The sequence below is a fragment of the Molothrus aeneus genome, chromosome 3 (assembly GCF_037042795.1).
Source record: "Molothrus aeneus isolate 106 chromosome 3, BPBGC_Maene_1.0, whole genome shotgun sequence".
NCBI lineage: Eukaryota > Metazoa > Chordata > Aves > Passeriformes > Icteridae > Molothrus > Molothrus aeneus.
In genome coordinates, this window is record NC_089648.1 from 78,283,512 (window position 1) to 78,299,786 (window position 16,275).

General features: G+C 45.8%; 1 protein-coding gene across 1 annotated transcript in view; it reads right to left on the bottom strand.

Moving 5' to 3' along the window:
* GRHL1 (grainyhead like transcription factor 1) overlaps positions 1-12,888 on the bottom strand; it is a 38,171-nt gene extending 25,283 nt beyond the window's left edge. The window contains exons 1-8 of the mRNA XM_066545857.1: positions 12,869-12,888; positions 9,203-9,389; positions 6,202-6,272; positions 4,341-4,731; positions 3,504-3,580; positions 2,490-2,646; positions 1,923-2,034; positions 883-977 (exon numbers count right to left, since the gene is read on the bottom strand). Coding sequence (XP_066401954.1) covers positions 883-977; positions 1,923-2,034; positions 2,490-2,646; positions 3,504-3,580; positions 4,341-4,731; positions 6,202-6,272; positions 9,203-9,389; positions 12,869-12,888 — 1,110 coding nt within the window. The remainder of the gene's footprint in view (positions 1-882; positions 978-1,922; positions 2,035-2,489; positions 2,647-3,503; positions 3,581-4,340; positions 4,732-6,201; positions 6,273-9,202; positions 9,390-12,868) is intronic.
* Between the last annotated feature and the right edge of the window lie 3,387 nt (positions 12,889-16,275).

Sequence of the window (16,275 nt, forward strand, 5' to 3'; positions counted from 1 at the left end):
TGTTCCCCCAAGCCAGGCTCTCCCTAGACATAGCACTCTGCAGCCATCAAAGTTTTCCCCCATGATGCTGGTGACTACTGGTACTGCTTGCTGGTGCCACTTACTAGTACTGCCAAGGAAACAGGCAGTCTCCAAAAATGAATGGAAACAATTCCCAATTTTTAAAGAAAAACCAGGCAGTAATGAAATTGTCAAAAGAAAATTCCTTCACTTTGACTCCAGCAGCTAACCAGTGAGAAATGCCTCTAGAACTGAGTTGGCTCTGTGCTTTGACCTGCTTCCTTGAACGCAGAAGATACACAAGGCTTTTCCAGCAGCCAGAGTGGCTCAAACAGCTGCAGTTAGCTACTAGCCAGGGAAGCTTCCTGTACCTACACACCTACAAAAGCACCCACAGTTCTGAGGAAAGATCAAACCAGAGTTCACCAGGAGGCTGTTCTAGTTAGAAATAGGTCACTGGGTGTTGGGATCTGCAGTTTAAGCAATGCATGCCGCAGCTGCTCCCTCTCTGGTGGAAGGCAAGGCCATGGCTGGAGCCCCAGCTCCCCTGCAGCTGTCCCCTGCCTCCCCAGGAGGCCATGCTCGGTGCCAGGCCCAGCTCCACTCCCTCACACCTCATCTGCTCCAAAACGCTCCATCCGTGCTTCCTTCTGTCAGTACTTGTCTCTCAGGCAGCCACTTCTGCCAAGAAGCCTAAAGCAGTTGCAAAGCTCTCCCAGTTGCACATGCAAACCCTCTTAAGAAATAGCCAGAAGGTTTTGCCTAATGTAGGAGCGTAAACAAACTTGTTACACGCTAATCACCAGGTAGGCCACACGCCCTTCCCTTCCCCCAGCCCCTGAATCTGCTCAAAGGACAGGAAATACAATCGTGGTCACATACCTTTGCTTCCTCGTTGATGTCCCAGGTGAAGGATATGGCATTGTAGGCGATCTCTTCAATGTTGCTGATGGTGTTGAAGCTCTCCTTATAGTCAGCTGTCAGACAGAAGGGTTCATGAGGGAGAGGAAGAAGAGATTATTACCAGGGTCCTTAATCACACCAAGCAGCCAGAAACTGTAACTCTTCAGCAGCCCCTTGGGGGGCAAAAGAAAGCTGAACTGTACCTTAGGAATGGATTTTTAAAGAGGCTGGAAATGGTTCTCACACACAAAAAAGCCCTCAACCAACAAGAAAAAGGAGCAAAATGGGACTTGCAAAAATTCTAAACTAGAAACTGCAGTGACAAAGGGAGATCCCAAATATGAGGTGCTCTGTGCTATGTGCAGGAAACTACCCTGTATGGCAAGGACATAAGCTCTCAATAAAACTCCTTCAATAACAAACAAAGATTTGCATGCGCGTCTGCTTTAAGTGCCAAGTGATTAATCCCTGCTTTGATTCACAGAAGGAAGGGACCAGGAGTACAGCCCAGCCTTCAGCCAGAGAAGGCTGGAACCCAGCCAGCCCCAGCCTTGTCTGGAGGCAAGTGGAAATTTGCAGTGTTTTCTTTTTTTACATGTACCAAAGACGAGTTGTGAGCAAAGTTGTGGGAAGAAGGATCATTAGTCTTGAGGTACTCCTACAAGGATCTTGTCCTTTAAAGAAACACAATATTTAGGTCAGCCACTGGGACTACAAGCTGTGACTTAGCTGCAAGCAGCAGGATATTCTAAGAAAACCTGTTGTATGGAGGGGACTGTTGGATTTCCCAAGACAAAACCCACCAATCAAAATCCTCAAAAAAAAGTCAGCCTCTTTAATGAGTTCTAAAAACTACAGCATTAGTTCCAATCCCAAACCATCTCCGGGCTTTCAGCAAAGCTATGGAGGGCAGAGAGGGATCCAGAAGTTCCTTAAAATAACAAAGCTTTGGCAGAAAACGGAACCTTGCCAAGGAATTAGGTCTTAAGTTTGACATCAGCAATGAGAGTGTTCCTTACCTATGTCAATGCATCTTTGTTTGGCTGTGTGCTGTCTTGAGTGCCAGTATTTCCAGTGCCTGAGCTGATCTTCCCTTGTTTTGTCTTCAGCAAACACAACCATAATGACACTCTGAAAGGAGAGAGGGAAAGATTAAAAAAAAAAACAAACAAAAACATGAAAGAGAAATAAAGAAAAGGCCAGAGACTACATCATTTGGTTTGGAGCTTTAGGGTTTTCCACTTGAGGCACTACAGTATACCTGGAACACCACTGCCAAACAGGAAGGCAGACAACAGCACTTTCTGGGTCATAAACAGAGATGAGCAGAACTGCTCTCCTAACCAGAATGCAAGGATCTCATTCCAGGTGTTGCATCATTTTTACACAAATGCTGACACCACTTCTTAACAGTCTGAGCCAAGCTGGGCTGGCCTGGCAGTAGGTGGACAGCAAAGGAACGAACACTGACGTAAGAGCACAGCTAAGCTGGCCTTTGTGCTGATGCTCTGGTGGAGATTGCTGCACTTTAAGGTTACCATGGTGCACACCCTCCTTCCCAAGAAACCACAAGTGCTGCCACTCACTCGGACTTTACTGATGGGGTGGTGGATTCCTTCAGTGCTGCTGACTTCTTTCAGCGTGATTGGGTAAAATTGACCTTTATTCAGGTAAGTCATTGTGCTGTCCCCAGGCTTCTGTCGGAGGGACTTGGAGGCTTCCAGAGTGTATTCAAAGTTATTCCTATAGAGTGAAGAGGGTAGTGATTGCTAAGGCATTTTCCTGGAAAGCTGATTAAACGTTCCACATTTAATTTGGAGAAATTCCAAAGTCGTTAGCTGACTCATTAAGCCATCACCAAGCAAAGAAGTTGGAAAACAGGATGAGCCCCTTTTTCAACCATTTCCTTCATGAATGAACATTTAAGAGAAGTTCTTGGCAAGCTAAATCCTAAGACACATCAGCAGTGTGTCTTAGGGGATATGTGTGTCTTAGGAATAGGGACCTTCCTAAGACTGGAAGGTCCCTATTCAGGCTGAGAGCAGCAAGCTGCCCTCAACCAACAGAAAAGTATCTATTAACAATTTAATTAAATTCACAAGCTAATAAGCTACTCAGTGGCCATCACCCTCTTGGTCAACTGCAACTATCAAACAAGTTGCTCCCCTCCTCTGGAGTTCAGGTGAGTTTTATTTCTCCTGTTTTTGATGTAGACTTCCAGCAGACTGAGAGCAAGACAAGCACACCAGGGAGAGGGGCACAGATGGAAGCAAACTCCCAGATCACTCCCAGACAGTACTGCCCCTTCCCATGGGACACAGATTTGGTGCAAGGACCATAACTGAAGATGGGTGGTATTTCCAGTCCTCCAGGTAGTTTTCTTTAAAGTATTTGTTTTCTTTAGAGATACAATTTTATCTTTACAGCTACAATTTTCAACTGTGAAATTCAAAAAAAGCAGACAATTGTGGGTTTAAGATCCACAGACCCCCTCAAAATCCAACTGTGACTTGGTGCAAACTGGCATGAGTTGTACTGCTTGCTCATGGACAACTAAGAGAATAGGAGGATATGGGCAAATGGGAGCCTTAAATCATTACCCAGAAATGCTGTCAAAAACATAATCTTCTGAATTCATGTTGGCCATTCGGAGATTCAGTTCAGTAGGAAAGAAAACCTGAAGTAGACAAAACAACAATTAACACTGCAGCAAAAAGAAAAGTCCATATTAAATAGATACTCCTTACCACAGAACTTCTGTCAGGCAAATTGTTCACCAGATAACAACTGATTTTTGGTTTCAACAAACAGGACACTTGAATAGTGTTTTAATCCAAAACTTTTGGGTGTCAACTAAGCACAACATCTCGTAAGCCTTCCAAGTCAGCTTAAGGCAAAATTTTAATGCTTTCCCAAATCTCAAAAGGGCATAGCTACACAGCTCCTTGAGGTTTGGCTTAAAAATCAAAACATGGTTACAGTGCTATTTTCGGTTGGTATCATAAAACAAAACCCACAGATTTTCTCAGTCAAGGGCCCTACATAATCCACCTGTTTTCTATGGACACACACCACACCTAGAAACTGGCAGTAAGGAAGCTTACATACAGTCACTTCACTTTGGTACCTGCAAAGGCACCACAGAGTGCTGAACTCTTGCAAAACCTGGCTCTATGGATCGAGATAACTATTTCCACACTCTGCAAGCCAAAGCCTCTGTCACTAGTCAGATTAGTCATTCGCTTTTGATAATGACTGCATGTTGTGAAGGTTTTATTTACTAAGTTTTAATTATGCACTTTTCTGGGAAAGCTGCCTATTTCTAAGCCACTTGACAGATTTCTGTCATGTAACAAGAACAGTTAAAGACGGAAGTGAATATCTTCATCCAGATCAAGACAGACAGACACACACACAGCAGCTGCCTCGCCTGGTACCTCTTGCACACCCTCCTTGAAAGTCTCCGAGAAGGTGGAGTCTGGGGTTCGCCTCTGGGAGTTCTGGGGCTGTGTGTTGGAACTGAACTGGTCAGGGTTGAGGTTCCTGTCGAAGACCACCACGCGCTCGGGCGGCTCGGGGTGGTACACGCTGGGCGGGATGCCCACGGCAAAGCCGTGCGCCTGCGTCTCCGTCTTGATGGAGTGCGTGGGCATCGTGGCAATGGAAACCGTCACCGTCGTGTCAGGCGTCGTGAGGTGGCCTCGCTTGTCCATGCCCATCTGGGGGGTGTGTGGAAGTACAATATTGAAAGGCACATTTTTCAGAACCTGGACCCTGTTTTCTCCAGCAGAAATGAGCGACTGTTCTGTCACGTTTGGGATGCTGTTCCTTAAAAGGGCAAAAAGAAAGCAGGCATAAATTATACAGCTTATTTTCTCAATAAACAAGAGCTAGAAAAGCTTTTCAACCTTTTGAAGGACAAGGACAGCTGACACAAACTCTCCTGCTTGTGCAGAACAGCTCAATCCTAACCTGAAAAGCTGAGAAACTAATTAAAAAAAACCCATAACTCCTCTCTCACTGTTAATCATCCCACCTTGGAGAGTAATTACCCTGGAGCAAAGGGTGAGGGTTCGCAGCCCAGATCCTCACTGCCTGGAAAACAGCAGACTAAAACTAAGCACTTCCCACCACACACTGGCACACGCAGGCTCCACGAAGCTGCTCTTTGGCAGAGGGAGAAGGACTGGCAGCAAGGTTGCTGCTCCTCTGCCCCAGGACTGTGCACCACCTGGGAAGCACTAATAGGGAAATCACACCCCTCGTTTCATGCACAACCCACCAAGAAAATCCACACCGAGACTCCTGGGAGTGGTTTGCATAACTTGCCACTCTCCACCCCACCACATTCATTTCTGCCAGGACAGCACTGAGATCTGTGGCTGAGCTGACCTCATAGCTAGTAACCACTAAGTCAGCCTGCCCTCTCTTTCTCCCTCCCCACCAATTGGTCCTGCCCCTCCTCTACACCAATTCAGACATTTCCCCTGCCTCCTTGGTGAGCCAGTTCAGCTTGCCTGGCTAGCAGAAAACTAGCCAGCTTTTCATTCCCTGTTTGGTGATGGATCCATGTGAGACCCAATCTGGTTCAAGAGTAGCAGGGGGAACACATGGCTGGGAACCAGCCTGCTCTTCTTGACAACAAGTCATTCAATCAGCTCAGCCAGACCACAAAACCTCACCTCAGGTCCTTAAAGCATTCTAGTCTGTCCAAAGGAAGAGGATGGTAGGAGTGGAAACTGGCTTGAGTGAACCTCCCATTTGTTATATTCACCCAATCAGTATAATCTGCTTGGGAGGCATGAGAGAGGGAAGGCCGGTAGGGGAAGCCAGACAGAAGTTGCAGAGAATACAAAGGAAGTCCCCAGACAATACAAAACCAAATCACAAGCACTTTGAAGAGCTTCCCAGCTGGCCCTTACATGACACAGCAATACTGCTGGCACCTGAGAACAAAAATCAGCAGAGAGCAACTGAAGTAACTGCACGAAAAATGGAAAGTGTCACCAGTGACTGCAGCCTGGGGGGATGCCTGCACCTAATGTTAGAGAGCAGCTTTTGCTAGACTGACTATATGACATCAGCACACCAAAAGCAGATAGATGGCATTGAGCAGCAGTTTGAGCCTCAGCTCTCCACACCATGGTTCAATCCCCATCCTGTTCCTGAGACAACACAGAGGCACGGAGTAGAAGCTAACAATTTATCTCCACACTGCAGCAAGTTACCTTCCTTCAGCAGCTTTGATGGTCGAGGACACAAGGGAGGAAATAGAGAAGCAATAATAAAAAATAATACCTTTTGCTATGGTCTTGTTCAGGATGTTCTACCTCAGGCTTGGCTGTTGAAGATCTCCTCTCCCTTGGAACCTGAGAAATTAAAGACATAATATAATTCAATTCTTCCTCCCATACAAAAAAATTAGCTCCTTAAAATTTGGTCAAATTAAGGAAGCCTTGCTTTGGATGCCAGGCCAGCCCCAGGAGATGCCCCACAGATCCCTGTGTAGCCAACTGACATGTGTCAGCCCTGAGCTCTTGCCAGCACCAGGTGGTGAGACCACCAGTGCAGAAAATGATACACCTATGGCTGGAGCACCAGTTCTGGGGTGAGCAGAACCAAGAGGAGATTTCCCAAGGTTTGCTGGCAGTGCAGGTTCTCTCCTCTGCAAGCTGGCAGAGTTCAGCTTGCTGGATGAGCTTGTGAAAGGATGCTGTCCCACAGCCACTTCCCCAAGGATGTGCTCTCTAGGCCATTCCCTTTAAGATCAGTTGAGGCTCTCCTTTCTCCTCTGTGATCAGGGAATTTGGGGAGTACCATGTCCAATAAACATATTGAGATACTACAGCTCATATTTCTGCATGGCTGCACAAAACACACTGGCCAAAACTATATTAAAACTTTTATAAACAAAATGTAATCAGCATTCTGATTTAAGACAGCTTAGTATTGCTTCTTGTATTTTATGCCACAGACAGGATTTGCCCTGAAAACACAACATCAATCAAACAAGTCACTTTGCCCAGACATGTGCCATTTCCCTGGCTGCACTGCAAGGCCAAGGCACACAGGAGAAGGTGAACTCTTGGAGCTGTGGTGGCTCAGCTCCTTGCATGGAGCACATAACCAGCACTCCAGCAACCCAAACAGCTCTTGCAGCTGCTGGCAAAAGCCTGTGGTGCTCAGGTCCCCTCAGCCACACTGCAAGTCCACACAAGCTCTCCTGCCAACCCACATGTAAGGCCTAGGACTTTTGTCACCCTCATCACGCCTCCTGAACAAGCAAAGCAAACATCTTCTGGTGAATGTACAGAGGACTGAACTCCTACCACGCTCCTTCACCAAAGCCTGTTCAGATCCTGCCTCCATTTGCCAGCCTGGGTCCAGGCTGGGGAAGCACTTCAGCACGAAGGCAAAGGCTGAGGGTACACCAGCACCACCAGCCCCGACTGAAAACTATGTCCTCATTCTTACATATAACCTGGAATCCCAGAAACATCAGTACTGTTTGATTTCCCACAGTAACCAGAAAAATTTGGAGACCCTCTAGATGGAGACTGCTGGGAGACCAGCACTAACTAGTCAGCAAAAAAGAGTTTTCCAAGCTGCGTTTGGCCAACACTCCTGAAAGAATTTCTATCCAAAATTTGTTTCCTATAAGGCCTTATTAACCACAGTTGAGCAAGCTCGGTAGTTGAATGGAAGGAAACAAAAGTTTTTTGGTTTTATTGTTTTGTTTTTTTTAATAGGAAAATGATCTCATCAGCTGCCTTTAATATGCAGAGAAGGCGTGTTAGAAATGCCTCGACATCATCTCTCTATAACATTACTCCATAGCAGCCCTCAATAACTCTTTCAACCTCCAGCCATTCTGCTTTACCCAAGTGTGCAGCCTACCTGTTCTTCCACCAATTTTTTCTGTACACTCACTGATACCCAAACATAAGAAGAAACCCTGAATTAGGCATTAATGTACAGCAAATCCCTTCTGCTTTGCCGAGCATGAAGGATCAACACCAACATTCTTTTTGTAATCTATAGGTTTAGAAATCAAAATTGATCTTGTGGATTAAAATTGCTCTGGTGAAAGCATGTTGTTGTTTGGGGTTTTTTTCCCAAAAGCATAGTAAGCACAAAGCAGAAAGGTAGTTTTCTCACAAAACTAGCTGAATAACATCCACATCAGTGAGTCTGTGGCATTTTGTCATGTGTGTGTGGAGTGTTAATCTCCATATTAAGCATTACAAGAATATTTTGGTATGTAAGACATATTCAACTCTTAAAAGGGCAGGCAAGGGTTTTGTCTGCACCAGGCAATCTCTCCCAGTGCTTGAAGAACACAACTGAGGCTGGCAACTGCACTCACCACTGTTAAAAGACACCAGCCAAAGCACCAGGCAGGAGAGCTAAGTCAGCCTCCTGGCGTTCTGCATGCTCAGCAAAGGAAAAACAGGCATCTCCACCCGGTGAGCCAGGCCACCATAACACAGGCATCCCAACACAAGCAGGACCCCTCCCTGCCTGGAAATGCCTGCTGCTCTCCACTGCCCTGGCTAGAGATAACTACCCTAGCTTATACTTTTGGTATTCGGGAAACAGAGCTCAGCAAAATGCACCCCATGCAGACCAGAATGTTCTCTGACTGCTCAGCTCCGCTGTGAGCACCTAGGAAGGCACAGGTCTCCAAGAAGACCATGAACACTGGGCAAGACAATCACTGCTATCAAAGGATTAACAGATTACAGCAGCTGAAGCTCACTGAGGGTTAGAGGGATGCAAACAGCAACTCTTTCAGGTGGACACTTCAGCCCCACATACCACCAAAAATCTGTAACTGTATCTTAGTATCAGCTGAGGCTAAAGTAACACAACAAAGCCCCAGCAAAAGCCAAAGTTCCACCAGAATAGGGACCATGTGAGCAAAAGGAGTTTCTTACTCCATGTATATTTATATTCAGGCAGGGATATGGTCCTAAAGTGTCACTCTTTATGACTATTTCTATAACACATTGCCTCTTGCAGAACTTGGGGTCAAGAGAAAAAGTGCTACTCAGGTTGAAAAGTAGCAAAGTGCTACTTAACTTTTACAACAAGATCTAGGGGATCTTATTTTACAGAGCTAAAAATAAAACAAATTTTCAGAAAGAGAGACATAGGGTTTTTTCAATTTAAAACCCACACTGTTTAAAGTCCTTGTGATCTGTTCACAGCTTCTGCAAAATCCTCCAGCAAATGACACCTGTTCCACAAGTGGAACACGAGCTCTGCTGGCTACAAGAACAAACCCAGGCCAATCTACCTTGTAGTAATCATAGAGCAGTCCGAGGGCAGCTGCACTGTCTTCATCCCCATTGATGCTCATCATAGCTTTGGTAGCTGCTGTGAGGGGATTTTCAAGAAAAGTTTTCCAGGCCTCATCTTCATTGGTGTAAGGACGTCTCTGAGAGTAGAGAGAGTCATTCTGAAGAACCAACACGGGTCTTTTACTTGAATCATAAAAAAAAAAGAAGAAATAAAAAAAAGCCACCTGTTAGAACACATGAAAAACATTCCAAAAGTTCTTCAAAATTAGCTGCCCCAGTTTCATGGGGTTCATATTCTGATTCAGTGTACTGCAAGGATTAGTCAACACAAAAAGCCCAGAAACTTAATTCTGATCTCACTCATGCTCAGAGTAAATCAGGATTAATTTGACCAAACTCGGATGGATTACACCAGCCTCTACAAAAAGACAAAGCCATGTAAGAGCACAACTGACCTGCTCATGCTCTGAATCCAACCCAGAAAGAGCAATGCACTTCCTGGCCAACCACCTACAAAGCTTCAGCACATCCCATGTAAAACTGCCAAGGTACAGCTTGATCCAGTTCCCACGTGGAACTAGAAAATGTGCATTAACGAAACATCTCTTTTCTCCAGTGCTTTCAAGTGTCTTCACTCTCAGAATAGATCTAAAAATACCACCTAGAAGCTACTTGTAAGTTACGGATGACATGGGGAAATTGGTAAAGGTGGGTTCAAATCAATTTGGCAGTGTTTTTTTCTGACAAGGGGGAATAAAAACAACTTACTGCCTGGGTACTGTTGAAATAATACAGCACACTAGTTTGAAACAATCAGATGAGTGAAGAGAAAGGAAAAAGATGAGTTATTCCCTTTGTGCCGTAGTATATATATATAAAATTATATTTACTCCAAACATTTGGAGATTGCTGGGAACCAACAAACTCCAAAATGACTTGGAGATTCTGTCCACAGACAAAAGCAAGATGTGTAGAAAATGTTGTCCTACCAGCCTCGATAATATTTTTCTGTTCTACTGGTAAAACATATGCTTCATCTTTTAAGTCAACTCAAGTTCATTTTTAAATCTGACTTTTAAACCAGTTCAGTTTTCTTTCCAGTGCATTAGTTTACATTAGTAAACATTAGTTTACAGCAGATGGGCTGGGGGAGCAGGAGAGGCTTTTTTACTTTCCGTAATAATCCCAAACTTGACATTTTTAGTGAATTGGCCATAGTTAAAATAGAAAAGTAGTTATTTAAAAACAACTAACCCCATAAAAAACCCCACCACCTTCACATCCTTTTCCTAGTAGGGAATCCTTCTTTTCATCTATTTCAGATACATTCAGAGACTAAAATATACTAAAAATACAAAAAGTTGTGAAATAGAAAGTTGTGAAATACTCTAATCACTATAATCAGCTTAGCAGTATCCTACATTTATCACCACCTTCTACCAAAAAGATTGCAAAGCAAATTATGCATTCGATGCTTTATCAGTTACACAAGTCACCCTGCCGAGCTGCCATCAGACAGCTTGGCTGAGCTGAAGGCACTGAAAGCAAGTGGGAGTTTCCAGGACTTGTAAGAGCACTTGGTGGCTATAAATCAGTACTATGTAGTTGAAAGAAGAGCAAACAAAAATGACAAAAGAGACAAGTTCTTGCACCAAGCCCGTTCTTTAGGTCTTCATACGTATTTGTACACACACTGACACAGACACCCGAATGCAGAGGACAGCTACTTTCTATCAAAGTGAGACGACCCACAGAAGACAAAGCAGAATTTTCTTTAGGGACATGGTACAAGCTATTGTTCTTCATATAAAGGAATCCTCAAATATCCGTAGCAAATGGGAAAACTCACAGAGGAAAAGGCAACTGAGGTAACCTGGGTGCAGTTCCCTTGATCCATCCCCACCAAGCTAAGAGGCTAAGTCAGCCTTGCTGAACTCACAAAAACACTATGCTGATTCCCTCCAGCAACACAATACTCACATGAGAAACAAAATCATCAGAAAACCAAAAATACTGAGAACAAAAGCCTCAACTAGCCAGAAGCCTTTCGAACGCAAGAGCTAAGTATTTTTGTGTGATTCCTTTGTCATTGAAACACCAAAATTCAATGCACATTGCCCTAAAGGTAACCCACCCACCTAAAAAAGCACAGAAAAAGTTATCTGCAGAATTATCAAGAAAAGCACAGTGTTTGGCAGCAACTCCCTACTTCAGGGGAACCACAGCTTCTTTCACGAAAATGAGAGCATATTGATAAGAGAAGGCAAACACATCTTTTTTTTCTTACATTTTAGAAGATAACTGGCATGCTGATCTGCTCACACAGTGGTAGAAGTCCAGCAGAGGCACAAAATAAGGCTTCATACAGCAGTTCTAATAATTTCCCAATTATACTTTCCACTTGACCACAGTGGGAGCAGAGAAATACCACAAAAGGCAGAGACTCTTTACCTGTGAAGCTTCCCCAGCCTGGGATGTTCTGTGTTCAGACCACAGAAACCATTCCTCCCTCCTTCACTGCTGCAGGACCAGCCGTCCTGTCCCTCTTACCCTGTGACGCCCAGAGCTGCGCAGCCATGCTGTGCCTGCTCCTGCACAGAGCTCACCTCTAACGCTGAGGCAGCACCCAGGATTTCTGTCACCGGTGTGCCAGAAAAGCAAAGCGCATACACCCAAACTGCTACGACCTCATCTACTAAGTGTCGCTGGAAATAAAAACACCTATGAAAAATCCTAGAGATATGAGTTAAGTGAGCTGCTGCATTGGAGTCCTCTTCCTAGAAAGTAGCATATTGAAACAAAAAGTTGGGTTTAAAATCCTACACATTCCCTAGGAAAGGAGCGCATTTGAGTCGCCAATCATTCAAAGTATAGAAATTTTTAAATCTGTTCTTGAAAGCAAATCTCTTCAGAGCTACCCCATTTTCTGGCACTCAGGTGTCCACGGCCACTGTCAGCAGATGAACACAGTGACAAGTGCAGCAACAGACCCGAGTCCGTAAACACAGTCTGGGATCCGCTTGAAGGCGACGTCTCGTATTCAACACCACGGAGTTACAGAATACACGCACCTCGAGCTCAGTTTAACTCTTTTCAGGACCCAACTTCGGCTACTCCGGGGTCGCCGCAGCCGAGCTGGCCGGGAGCCGCCCTTACCTGCCGAAGTCCACCTTGCCGGAGGGATGCGCCTCGTAGAAATCCATGGGGGCGGCTGCGGCCGCCGGGCAGCGGCGCGGGGGCTCAGCCCGGCTCCCTCGGCCCGGCAGCTCCTCCCGACGGCGCGGCCGCCGCAGCCGCCGCCCGCATTTAAGGCGCGGCCCGGCGAGGCGGGGGGCGGCCCCACGCCTCGCTGCGGGTGTCGGGTTTCAAAGCCGGCCCAGCCCCGGCGCTCGCCCCGCGGGGCGGGGTGGCTGCCGGGGTCGCCCCGCTGCGCCGCCGGCTCCCCCCCGGGGCTCAGCCCCCGCTCCCCCCGCCGTTCGCACCGCCCCGCCGCAACCTCCGGGTACTCCCCCGAGAGAGAGGAACGAGGGGGGCGGGCCCGCGAGAGCGGCTGCTTCGGCCCGGCCCCCGGGCGGCGAGCCCCTCTCGCCGCAGCCCCCCGGCGGGGCGGCAGCACCGGTCGGACCGGACGCGGTACTTCTTCCCCCGCCCGGCTCACTCACTTGTCGTAGTCCTGTGTCATGTCTGGCGGAGGCAGCGGGCGGCAGGACTGGCCGGGCGGGTCGGGAGGAGCAGCGCCGCGCACCCGCCGCTCCGACAGGTTTTGTCGGCTCCTCTCGCCCGCTCAGGTGCTACCGCAGCCGCAGGTGGACGCGCGCCGCGCCGCGCTTCCCATTGGCTGCCGCGGCCCGAGGGGCGGGGCCGCCGAGCCCCAATTGGTCGGGCGCGCTCGGGGGCGGGGCCGACGGTGTGAGGGCTCCGCGGGCCGGGGAGGCGGCAGCGGGACAGAGCCCCGAGCGAGCGAGGGGACAGGCCAGGAGCCGCCTGGTGTCCCTCCCGCGCTAAAAATGGGATTCCCTTCTCCCTCTCTCCCCTCCCATTAACTTCATTTCTTTTTCATGTACTGCACCCACTTTTAGAAAAATCTAAACTCGCCACAATGATATGAATTGTCTTTACTGTAGTCTTAAGCTGTGCCACGGAAGGTTTACGTTGGACATTAGGAGGAATTTCTTTGCGAAGGAGCGATTAGACATTGAAATGGGGTGCCCCGGGAGGTGGTGGCCTCCTTGTCCTGGCGATTTTTAAGGAAAGACAGGATGTGGCACTGAGAGCTCTGGTCTAGCTGACAGGATGGTGTTTGGTCATAGGTTGGACTTGATGATCTCAGATATCTTTTCCAACCTAATTGATGCTGTGAATTTGCACAAGCACGGCACCAGCTGCTAAAGGGCAGCAGATCCATGTGTTACTCATTGCCTCTCAGATGAACCCGGGTTTGGGGAGCAAGGGACACTTACAATGTGGACAGTGCTGAAACTGCATCAAAATGCTCCAGTGTAACACCAACAGCAGCATCACAAACAGCAGATTTATTCAAACTGGCATGCATGAAGTTAAATCAGATCTTGAGTTTCTCCTTGAGAAATAGGGGTGGGAGGTTGCTTGTCTAAGTAACAAGTTGAATCAAACCCATATAGCAACAGCGCTATCTATCATATGTCAAGATGCTTCAGATAGCTACTGTAATTTAAAAGTATGCTCACTAATAAGAGGTCTCCTTCTAGGTCAAAATCTCTTCTCTATTTGTACAGGATATACTCCAATGCAAAATTATAGAAGAACAATTCAACCAACCAACTGAAGGAAATATGAAACTGAAGACAAACTTTAACTAAGGGTCTAATCCTGGAAGTTGCTTAATATCCTCTGACTGGATCACAGTTAGTGTTCTAAAAACAAAATGCTTTGTTTGGATCTGCAAACACTGCCATTAGGATAGCAAAAGATAAATACCAATACTGAAGTAGGATCTCGCTCTACAAAGTGAAATGAACTGATGTAAATTGCTCTTTATGACATGCAATAAAAACTATTCTATATTTTGAACTCATCTTTAAAATGTAATTCAAGATTACATAGAAGAAATTTCTTATCTGATCTCACATACGAAAAAAATACTGTCACCTGATTAAGAGGTTGGAAAGTTACATTTTTTCAAACAAGTATAACTTGCTTTGTTTCCGATACAAATTACAAAACCAGCTCAAAATCGCAAGTACTGGGAAGGACTGCTGACTTTCTCAGGCGCCATTCACTCCTCATGCTCCCTGCTTCTGTTCATAGAATTCTGGGATGTGCAGATTCAACAGCTGCTTTTTGGCACAGGGGCACACTTTTCACTAACAATAAAATCTAATACTGCCCTGTAGCCATAGGTGACCCAGATGCAGGATGTGCTGGAGTTCAGTCACATGTTTATATTGCACCCCAACTGCTAAAATCTTAGTGATGTGCCACGCTTGATATTTATATTTAACTTGAGTTTACCATGATTTTATTCCAAATAACTCAAAGCTGTTTGTCTCTGCAAAAGGGCTGCCTTTTCTTAACAGCCTGATCCACTGATGAAAACTTGGTTATCACCATAGCAATCGCTTCCACATTCAGGAGACAATGATATAAACACCGGATTGTGACACTGCTGGCTAATCTGCCGGTCACAATCTAGACTCTGCAACACCACCTGTAGGTGTATTTATGTGATGTCACTAACTGGGTTGCATCACCACCAAGTAAAATCAGGCAAGAAGCACAAAGGGATTTAGCAGAGCTTTGGCTGGGGCATAAAGCCATGCCAGCCTGGTGGGGCAGTGCTCTGGCAGGACTTCCCTTGCCCTGTTTGACTGGCCTTCCCTCCAACTTCTTCCTTCTCTCAGCCCTTTCACCTCAAATTCACTGCTCTCCTCCACCTTTCATGCCCTTCCCTTAACTTCTCCTCTGCCTCAGTCCTTCCTTCAGCATTCTCCTTCCTCTCTTCACACATTTGTTTCCTTTTAAATGAATCCCACTCAAAACATACAAGGAATCCCACCACACTCATACATCATTGGTACCCATCAGGCTGAGCACTGTCCCATCATGCTTGCCCCTCTTCCCAGTCTGTCTTTTGACACTGCTGTGTAGAGAAACTGGGATTTATTCTAGACAAGAATTAGCTACTGTTATGACTTACCTAACAAATATGGGTTTAAAATCTCATACCTGATAATTATCATCTACATGCTCTGGTCATTCACACCTGTGTAATAAACAAACAAGTTGCATCAGGTTGTGGCAGTACTTTTGATTTCACAAAACACGGCAGGGAGTCAAAACAAGATACTTTTTGCTTAATCTGAAACCCTAAGATACAACAGCTAGGCTGCAGAGCTGGATGTAAAGAGCAGGGAAGCTCCTATTCTTTCCATTACACAGCACACCAGGCAAGCTTTCCTTCTCTGCCAACAGGCCTGTGTTTGCTAAGGATAGATCTGGAAAAGTGAGTCCAAAGCTGATCACTGACCCTGGCTGATCTCTGATGCTTCCAGAATAAGCCTGAAGACATCAACGAGATTAAAAACAACAACAACAAAGCCCAAACAGAGTTTTCACAAACTCAGTGGAAGTTGAGGCAAAAGAAAGCACAAGAGAAAGAAACAGATGAGTGACAGCGGAAAAGGAAGCTGGAAGGGCCTTGTAAGAAAGAGATGGAAAAAAGGTATAGAATAAAAGAAAGCACAATGTGTGAAATATCAAACAAAGAAACAGTTTGCTTTCCACTTCAGTCATATCCCTATATGCAATCTTGAAAACATTCCTTAAAGATTTCCCTTTTGATTCTGTTTTTATCCCTAAAGATAATGTAAATATTGTTAAAATTAGTTACAAACTACTAGGGTCAAGTAGTTACAAACTACACAGGGTCAAGAGATGTAGCTCCATCAGCCAGACTGAGGACACTCTGAATTTACTACAATATAAATTCACCAATTTTGCAGCAGCCTATATATTACAAAAAGTCAGCCTAAAACCTAAAATTTTATTGACGACAAAATCTTTAGCAGGTCATCAGTTTCACTGAGCACTT